Source organism: Petaurus breviceps, unplaced genomic scaffold (assembly GCF_028583685.1).
Source record: "Petaurus breviceps papuanus isolate PSGF00001 unplaced genomic scaffold, PetGlider_PUasm1.0 140, whole genome shotgun sequence".
In the NCBI taxonomy this organism is placed as follows: Eukaryota; Metazoa; Chordata; class Mammalia; order Diprotodontia; family Petauridae; genus Petaurus; species Petaurus breviceps.
In genome coordinates, this window is record NW_027185698.1 from 36,002,810 (window position 1) to 36,013,296 (window position 10,487).

Here is a 10,487-nt window from a genome sequence, read left to right on the forward strand (position 1 = left end):
AATATCATTATTTGCCTTCCTGAAAAAGCTTGAATTAAAGAGGGGTAAAACAGTATAGTCAGAAAGATTTGGAAATTGAAGGGATGTCCATCAACTGGGGAATGACTGAACAAGTTGCAGTATATGATTGTGATAGAAGAGTACTGTGCTATAAGAAATGACAAGCAAGGGGGGGCTAGGTGGCACAGTTAGTAAAATGGTTGGCCCTGGAGTCAGGAGGACCCGAGGTTTGGTTCCAGCCTCAGACACTTAACACCCACACCAAAAAAAAACTAGCCGTGTAACCTTGGGCAAGTTACTTAACCCCAATTGCCCTCCAAAAGGCAAAAAAAAAAAAAAAGAATTGACAAGCAGGAAGATTTCAGAAAAACCTGGGAAGTCCTATATGAACTGATACAAAGTGAAGTGAGCAGAACCAGGAGAACATTGTACACAGTACCAGCAATATTGTACAATGATCAACAGACTTAGCTATTCTGATCAACACAATAATTCAAGACAATTCCAAAAGACACTTGAAAAATTCTACCCACCTCCAGAGAGAGAACTAATGAACTCTGAGTGTAAATTGAAGCCCACTTTTTTACTCTCTTTATGTTTCGTGTCTTTTTTTTTTTTGGCAACATGACTAATATGGAAATACATTCTGCATTACTTTACATGTATGACTGATTTATTGCTTGTCTTCTCAAGATGGTGGCAAGGTGGGAGGGAAGAAGAGAATTTGAAAACCAAAAAAAAAAAAATTTAAATGTTAAAAATAAATGAACAAACAAATAAATAGATCAGAAAAACAGTGTAGCCAGGCTCACATCTCATGCTCAGCCCTCTCACCCTCCCACCCAACTGGAAGCTGATTCCTTTGCTATCATCATTTGTTGGAGGAGAGAATTCTTCCTCATAGAGGAGGAAGCACTTCCATATAAAGTACTGTGGTAAGAGAACCTAAATGCTTGCTATTTTCCTGGCTGATACCATTGCCTAGGCTTGAAGAGCCCTAGTACGGGAATCATTTAGGTAAGCTTTAACTACTATGGCACACATGTGTAAAATTTACACACACACACACACACACACTTTTTACTTGAACTTAATTTGTTGTTCAGTCATTTCAATTTTTGTCCAACTCATCATGACCCTATCTGGGGCTGTCTTGGCAAAGATACTGGAGTGGTTTGCTATTTCCTCCTCCAGCTCATTTTACAGATGACGAAACTAAGGCAGAGTTAAGTGACTTGCCCAAGGTCACACAGCTAGTACCTGTCTGAGGCCAGATTTGAACTCAGAAAGATGAGTTTTGCTGACTCCAGGTCCAGCACTGTATCTACTGCACCAGTTCACTGTCCCCTGACCTTAATTATAGAACATCTGAATTATAGAACTCATACACCATGCAATCAGTCATTCAGTCAATAAGCACTTTTATTATGCGGTGCTTTAAAATTTACAAAGCTCTTTAGATATGTCAGAGCATCACAATAACCCTGTGAGATAGGTGCTATTATTATCCCATTATACAAATGAGGACACTGAAACTGAGAGCCATGAATATAGAGTATCCAAAGTAGGATCTGAATTCAGCTCTTCCTGATTCCAAGCCCAGCATTTTCCTATATGACAATCTAACTGCCACATGTCTCATGTGTGCAAAGTACTAGGGAGACAAAGAAAGGCAAAAACTGTCTTTGACCTTGAGGACTTCCCTTTCTAATGGGAACACACAAATAACTTGGTACATACACAACATATACAGACTAGATAGAGGGAAATCTGAGAAAGGAAAGCAGTAGAAGCTGGGGGGACCAGGAATGACTTCCTACAGAACAGAGGACATGAGCTGAGCCTTGATGGATAAGAGTAGCATTCGCAATGATAGTATGTATATTTTAAAGTATCCGAAGTGTTTTCCACACAACAATCTGAAGAAGTAGATGGTGTAAATATTGTCACCCCCATTAGAAAACTAAAGGCTAAGAGATGTGGTAATTTGCCCAGTTTCAAAAACTTAGCATCAGAACCTGAAATTCTAGCCCAATTCCAGTCTGATGACAAATGCAAAGCTATACCACGTTATCACCAAGAATCTTAAAATCTTAGAATTACTCAGCTGGAAAAGACCTCAGAGATCAACTAATCTAAACCCTTCATCTTCTAGATGAGGACACTAAGGCTCAGAAAGGAAAAGCATCTTGGCCAAGGACACACAGCTAATAAGCAGCATAATCAGGGAATGAAAATGGTTTAAATGCCTCCTAAGCTACAGCCTATTGCTGTTGGTGGCGGAGAAGGTCTCTTACCCCTCTCTAATCCAAGGAAAATTTGGAGTCAGAAGACCTGGGTACGAATTCTGCCTCAGACATTTACTACCTCTCTAATTTTAGGCAAGTCACCAAACCTCTCAGGCCTCAGTTCCCTTGACTGTAAAATGAGGGGTTAGATTAGACAGTCTCCAACATCCCTTCTGGCTCTAAACCTAGGACCCTATGATAAAATTGTCAAGTAGTACTGTAAGCCATAAGTTTCTTGGTGTGTCTGATCCCCCTACTAAACTAGGAACTCTCAGGGATCAGGGAATGTGCCCAATTTTCATCTCCCTTCCTCACTTGACCTCCTCTCCCCTCACAGGAGGGGTTTCCACAATAAAATTCAAATAGGCAGTTGCTACTGAATCTCTGTATAATTGATCCATATAGGACACATAAGAAAGTATCATGGTATAGCAGAAAAAAAAGCATTGAATCTCCAGTGATAAGGAGTGACTTTAAAGCCTAGCTCAGCTATTTGCCACCTGGGTGATCCTGGATAAGAGCAATGGGTCTCGACTTAGAGAGTGTGGGTTTGAATCCTAGGTCTTCTTTCTACCTGTAACCTCTTTAACTTGGTCTTAACCTGCCAGTGCCTCTGTTGTCTCTTCTGTAAAATGAAAGAGTTGGACTACTAATCTAAAGTCTCTTATTTCTAAAGCCTGTGACTTTCAATTTTTATAGAGGCAACTTAAGTCTATTATCTGGCCTCAGATGAAAGTATACAATATAACATATATTGACCATATCTAAGAAAGCAGGATCAAAGTAGTGATTTTGATATAAATAGGTTCTTCTGCATGGCAGATTTTTTATTTTGATGGGGAACCCAAATGATACCCATCAATTCTGATGTGCTTTCAAGGACAGGAAGCACTCTATTCACAACAGCCTTTGGGAGGCAGCTAGCACAATTATTATTTCTCCCTTTCTACAGATGAGAAAACTTAGAAACTTTTTTTACAGAAGAAGAAACTCAAGAGTTGGTAATTTGTCCACAATCACACAAGTAGTGGTATAGGCAGGACTGGAATGAACCCAGCCAAATCTAGAGCTCTTTTAAGTACAGTGTGGGAAATATCTGCATTGAATATACTAATCCTATCATTGCTAAAAGGTCTACTTTACTCTGGACATACCTAAAAGACAAGTCTGTGATGTAAGAGACTACACAGTGGAAAGCTCGGTAACCATAAGCGTCATTCTGAAATTCCTAAAGGATCATAAGATTTAAAGTTAGGAGTTACCTTATGGATGATCTCATCCAGTCCAATCCTTTCAATTTACAAATGAGGAAACTGAGGTCCATTGTGGTCAAATGCCTTGTTCATGTAGTAGTGGTACTGCTACTAGTACTACCCACTAATAAAGTACTTCCAATTTAATTCTCCTGAGTCCAAGGCTCTCTGAAAACATTGTTTCCTCATCTGTAATCTAGATGGCACAATGGGTAGAGTACTGGATTTGGAGTTAGAAAGCCCTGAATTCGAATCCCTCCTCAGACATTTACTAGCTGTGTGACTCTTGGAAAGTTATGTAATCTCTCTCAGCCCCAATTTGTGAAATAGGGATGATAATAACACCTACCTCCCAGGACTGTTGGGAGAATGGACTGAGATAAACTCTATAAAGTGTTCTGCAAACCTTAAGGTGCTATATAAATTTAGATATTATTATTTTCATTAATATTTGCACTCCCTACCTCCCTGGAGCATTATAAGGATCATTGGAGATAAGAGATGTGAAAACCTAACAAAATACTGGATAAATGTGAGTTGCTGATATAGAAGAGAGTTTCAGATGTATAAACAGGTGCATCCCTTAGGAAATTAAGTTGTACTATGGTTCCCAGAAGGAAAGGGTGATGTCCCAAGGCCAAGCTGAGTGTTGTGTATCCAGATTTCCACTCATTAGCATTTGTTGCCTTAACAATTGCTGTCAACATGTCTCCTGGGAAGGAATCACAGAGTCAAACCTAAATTTAGAAACCCTGTAAGTGACAAACATTCCAATGTATTCAGGAAACTATTTAGGGAAAGTGAATCTGCATTAGAGTTTTTTAGCCCAAAGGCAAAAGATCTCTCCCAACACCCAAATAGAGAACAAACAGGCAGAAAATTTGTCAGAGACCATAAATTTTCAAAATACAATATTCATGACATGCAGACTGCCAGTTATTAGCTGCCCACTGCTTATATTAGCCTTATATTATATAGCAGAGTCATGGACATCACTGCCAGAGTCCCAAGGGGCTAAAAACACAAGAATTTCAGAAAAATTATGCTTTAAAAATAAATAAATAAAATGAGTTCTAAAACATTTCATTACCAGGTAATCATGGCTATCTCTTCTGGGGTCCAAGTCATAGTTTGAAAGAAGAAATACACACATATGCACACGAACAACAACATCACTATTTAAGTTCATTAAAATACAGCATCTCATAGTGTTTGGATAACTACCAACTGAACCGTTTGTGAATCACCAATATTTACTAAGACCCATTGTGAAAAAGAAGGCTGTGTAAGCACTTGGGAAGCCAAAATGGAAACAGGAGAGCAATTCTATCCCTCAGGGCATTTGTGGAGTTTATAGTCTAACTATGAAGTTGACAATGACCTCAGAACCAAGGCTAAGCAAAACCTCTAGAGGAAGGCCCATAGAGAAATCTACTATCTTGATGAGCAAAGCTTTTCATTGGCAAACACTTTCTTTGCACAGATGCAATGTCACAGAACCTCAACATCTTCAAATTGGCAGGGACCTCCAAAGTTAGCTAGTCCAATGCCCACCTGACCTCTATCAACCTTCCCAGCAAGTGATCATTCTGTATCCCCTTAAACGGAAGGGAATCCACTATCTCTTAAGTTAGACCATTCAATTCTGGGACATCTCTGATAGAAATGTTTGGTACCTAATGGTACTTAAGTCCCCTTTGTTTGGGAAAAATAATTCAGGCCAACAAAGTCACTTGGATTCCAGAATCCAAGCATCAGGCATGAAAGGAAACTATAATTATGGGAAAGCCTATCTGGAGTCAAAAGGTCTATCTTCAAATGCTAGCTTTATTACTTTGGTGTCTCTGTGTTGGTGAATAAATCGTTTCACTTCACTGGGTCTCAGTTTCCTAATCTGTAAAATTAGAGGATTGAACTTGAGGATCTCTACATTTCCTTAAAACTCTAAATCCTATAAACCTATTTTACTGGCATATCCAGCAAAACATTGTCCTTGACCAGTATCTTGCAGGATCTCACACAGAATCTCACCTCCTATACCATCTGGTTCAACCAACAGTTGCCCTAAAATCCTTTGACGACATGCCCAGGTAGTGGTCCTCTAGCCTTCATATGACAACCTTAGATAAGGAAAGAATTCACTGCTAGCCAAGGCAGCCTATTCAAATTTGGCCTCCTCTAATTAAGATTGTTTTCCCTTAAATCAAGCTGAAATCTGCTTCTCTGCTATTTCCATTCAGTGCTCCTAGTTCTTCCACATGAGGACCAACAGAACAGGTCAAATCTCTCTTACAGATACTTGAAAAGAGCTATATTACCAATTGGTTTCCTCTTATTTAGAATCCAGAGTCCTAATGCATTCCACTGAGCCAGGTATGGGTTAGGTCTGGAGTTCAAGTACAGTGTTCTTTGAAGTACAAAAGACAATGCAGTTTTCACCCACAACACAGAAGGAACACTGAGGATACTTAGCCTAGAAAAAAAGACTTGAGGAAGGCACCCAGAGAGGTGCCTTAAAGTCTCTTACTGGCTATATATGGGAAAGGGATTAAATTTGTGCTTGGTGCTGAAGGACAGGGCTAATACCAACGGGCTGAAGTTTCAGGGAGGGAAACTAGCTCCCAGTATAAGAATCACCTTGGTCACGAGTTTTGAACTAGAAAGACTTGGAGATTACTTAGTTCAATCCCTTCTTTTTACAGGTAAAGAAACTACAACTCAGAGGTTGAAGACTTGGTGCCCAGAATCCAACAACTAGTTGATGTCAGAACGAGGATTTGAACCCAGGTTTCTCTCTCCTGGCTCCTAGTCCAGTTGACTTTTTACTGTACCAGTTAACCCTCTTTTCTAATAATTAGATCTGTTCAAAAACAGAAAGTGCTGGTGGGGGAGGGGGAAAAGGTGACACAAGGGAGGTTGGAGAGAGGTCCCCATCACAGGAGTTCTTCAGGTGAGCTAATGACTTGTCAGCAGTGCTAGAGACAAGATCCATGCTCTGCATGGGAGTTAGACTAAATAAGCTCCTTAGTCCTTTCCAGCTCAGAAATTCTAGGAGTCTACGAGTATGAAAGAGAAAATTTGCTTGGAGCTTGCTAAGGCTGGTCACCTTGTTCCTTCACATGAAAGTTTCCCCTGAGCTGGGTCTAAGGTAATGTCAACTTGTAAAACATAACATTGAAGCCTTCTATCATGAATCCTGATATTATGTCATATGTCATTGTACTGTGTAGGAGTTGGGGAAGGGAGGAGGCATTTCCTATGCAGTCTCACAAAAGAGCAGGACTTTTAAATATGAGTGAAGTCCATAGAAATAAAATTTTAAATGGATCACATAGCTTTGCAAATAAAAGTACACTTCAAGGGGGAAAGGGAGGACTCCACACCTTTCAGAATACTTGAAACCAGGTTGGGTAGTTTACATATATGTCAAGAAAAGGTTTTAATTTCCTGTAATAATCTCTCCTCCTTCCTGTTTTAGCTGACGATGCAAAAAAAAAATTGTTTCTCAGTGCCTGGAAACACAGCGTTGCATACAGATGGAGTTTCCTTTTAAGACTTTTCAGCATTCAAATGCCTGGAATCATCCTTCCATTTCTAAGGACTGTTCTGTTCTGTCTGACCACACAATCTTGCCCCTATTGGTGTAAGAAATTTCTCAGCAGTTCCTGCCATCTGGAAAACCCTTTTAGTATCTCTGCCTACTGATCCTGCATTCTCTTCCAAATCTCAGCAGAAAACAGATTGTTGGGTTTTGGGTTGTTTTTTTTTTTTTAGAGGGGGGTCATGTTATTTTTGTCTACACATATTTCTCAACTGCCCCTCCTTCAGCTACTGCCTCTTTGACTTTGGCCAAGGCACAACCCCTTTCTGAGCCTCAGTTTCCTTCCTCTGTAAAGTGAGAGGTAGGGCAAAGTGGACCAGACAACGATCTCAAGTCCCTTTAACCCCTATTTATGATCCTATGGTTCCAAACATAATTGCTTGACTTTCCTAGGATTTAGAGTTAAAAGAGACTTAGGAGATCACCTTCTTCAACACCCTCATTTTACAGAGAAGGAAACTGAGGCACGGAGAAGGGAAAGTGACATGTGTAATTCTCAGGAAAGCAGCTACAACAAATAAAAATAGCCCACAATTCTAGTCCTACTTGGTAAGTTCTCTAGATCTCTCAATTGCCCAAAGCACTTCGGAAGTATGGCCTGGAGTGACTAAAAAAATCATTCACCCAGCCCTCTCTGGTTCCAATTCAGACATAAGAGCAAATGCAGCTGAAATCTTGTTGGTAGTCTCCAATACTCTCCTAGAGCAAAATACTTCTCTTCAGTCACCAACCAAAATTAACACCTCTCCCAACCACTCCCCATTCTTCCATCCCTCCTCTCCTACCCCTCCCCCCCCTTCCTCTTACACACACCTCCATCAGAGCCACTTGGACCAGATGAGGACACCACCAGAAACCTTTCAGTGTTACTAGAAGTTCCAAGAGGATTGACACGGTCCATATTAGCGCGGCCTCCCAGCTTCCCACCCGCCCCTTCTCCAACCCAGAGAGAATTCTCAGGGACAACAGCCCAGCCCCAAGTAGTCGGGAATAGCCTTCACTATCTCTGCGCTGGGTTTGCTGCCCCTTACCTTCGGAGACTTCAAACTCGGCAGTCCCATTGAGCTGATACAAGCACCAGTCAACTTCCTCTTCGCCTGGGGGGCCGCCAACTAGCAAACAGCAAAGGGAAAGCTCAGTCAGTAACTTTAGACCCCGGGCTAGGAGCCTGCGCCTCTGGCCCCCAGCTGCGGGAGGCTGGCAGCTGGGAGGGCTCGAGGGAAGGTGGGATGGGAAGCATCAGCTAGGATGAGGGGGTGGGGTAGGGGCGGGGAAGACAAGGCAAAAAGAGAAGAAGAAAAAAAAGAAGCAGCAGCTAACCCGGCTTCTGTGACATGGAGTCTGACGGAGACTCCTGGCAGGAGGGCTGGCCAAGAAGGAGTGCGCTCTGAGGTTGTTTCGGTGTCAGAGCCAAGGGCTCCCTGGGGTGGGCGCGCAGGGCACCAGGCGCTGCTCCTGCTCCCCCGCCTGCTGCCAGCCCTCCTCCTCCTCCTCCACCACCTCCTCCCGGCTTTGGCCCTCTCTTTCCTCCTCCTAGCTTTCCCCCTCTCCTCCGCGTCCTCCTCCCTCCTCTCCTCCCGGCAGAGCTGGGTGGTACAGGCGGGCAGCGCAGACCTAAGCAGCTGCCCGGGGGAGGAAGCGGAGGAGGGCGGGGAAGGCTGGAGGCAGGGAAGGCGGCTCCACTCCAGCTCGGGCTCCGCCCGGAGGGCGGGGAGGGAGCCTGGGCGCCTGCCTGGGGTCTCCAAGGTTCCCCTTGCTCTCCCTCTTAGCTCCGACTAGCCCCAACAGGTGGATGGATGGCTGTACTGATGCGGAGCCCTGGAGAGTCTGGGGGTGGGGGAGAAGAGTGGAGGAAGCGACCCATCTCTTACCTCTCTCCTAGAAAGAAATAAAAACAGTCGCCCCAAGGATCATCACTCCGCCGCCGCCGTCCCCCATCCCCTCTCCTGCCAACCCGAGTGTGGGGAAGGAGTGACAAGTAGCCGAAAGCTAGCAGGGTATCTTAGAGTCAGGAAGCAAAGGGAGGTAGGGGAACAAACCCTGGCTTTAAAGTCAGAGGACCTGGGGTTTGAATCCTCTTCTTGGGGAGACAGGCTGTTCCTCAATAAATCGAGGTGAACTTTTCCAGCTTTCAAGTCCTGTGAGAACCCTTTTCTTCCTTCCTTGTGTGTTTTGGACGGGAGAAGTTCCGGGGAGATTGCTTAGTGTTAAAAAAAAATCTCCAACCTGATTGGCAACTTCCACAGAAAAAGTACCCTACGCCCCTCTGGCCTACGTGTCTGTTTTAATGAGTGACTTTTTTGGCCCCCTTTCCTTGGGAAAGAGAAAAACCAAACCAAGGGATCTTTCTTCTGGCCTCTGGGTACATGAGATGGAAGGATATTACCCCCTACCTGCTACCTAAGGATATCTAATAAAGGGCCCCTTCTCCCCTCTCTCTGACTCAGCGTATAGGGCTGGCTCACAGAGTTCTGGGGGCAGAGAGAGGGGGCAGACTTGTTAGGAATGTCAGGAATGATCTCGGGGAAGGAGAATTTGTTTCATACCCATGTTGGGCTGCTTGCTGAGGAAAGCAGGTATGGTGCACGCCAAGTTTTTCCGAAAGACCTGGAAGAGGGTCAGGCATTGGAAGGAAAGAGAGACCAAGAATCAAAAGGAAGAGGAACCATAATGGTTTGGGGGGGAGGGGGAGGCCCTTGGCCAGATTTGTTTATTAGGACCATGGAATTTTGAGCTGGAAGGCATCACCAAGTCCAAACATTTTAAGATAAGGAAACTGAGTTTGAGAAGTATCCAAAGTCAAACATGCTGCAAACTCCAGAACTAGGATCCAAGCCCAGTTTCCCCTCCCCCTATCTCCAGGGCTATCTCCTTTATCTTAAGACTATATTGGTGACTAAGCTGGGGAAAGTATGAAACTGTAAGGCTGGCCTTAGACTTGGTATCCTGAGTACTAGAAATGGCTTTCTGCCCCCTGAAAAACCATCCTCACCACTGCCTCCTAGATGACTGAAACTCCACCAGACTTGTTATTCCTTCAGAAATTTTTATCTTTGAAATGAAGCAGAGCATTTGTCCTCTTTTAAGATGTAAATGTCTTTGAGAAGTCAGTCAGTCATATCTTCACCTCAGTGAAAACTGGCTTCTCAGAGTTTTTCCAAGGAGAGCTCATCTCTGAAGCCCTTGAAAGTTTAGAAAACACCTTCTTCATTACAGCCCTGGGAAGCAGGGGAGTAATGGTCAAGGAGTATGCAGTGGTGAGGATGGTTTTTTTATGAATAGTAAGTCAGTAATACAGAATACAAAGAAGGTGAGTGAGTTATAGAGTTGGGACAGTAGAACATA

The 10,487-nt window shown here is 43.2% G+C and overlaps 1 protein-coding gene across 1 annotated transcript in view; it reads right to left on the reverse strand.

Moving 5' to 3' along the window:
* The window catches only part of PPP2R2C (protein phosphatase 2 regulatory subunit Bgamma), a 397,718-nt gene extending 389,027 nt beyond the window's left edge, over window positions 1-8,691 (reverse strand). The window contains exons 1-2 of the mRNA XM_069070101.1: window positions 8,463-8,691; window positions 8,174-8,254 (exon numbers count right to left, since the gene is read on the reverse strand). Of these exons, the coding sequence (XP_068926202.1) occupies window positions 8,174-8,254; window positions 8,463-8,478 (97 nt within the window). The 5' untranslated portion in view covers window positions 8,479-8,691. The remainder of the gene's footprint in view (window positions 1-8,173; window positions 8,255-8,462) is intronic.
* Window positions 8,692-10,487: the final 1,796 nt, after the last annotated feature.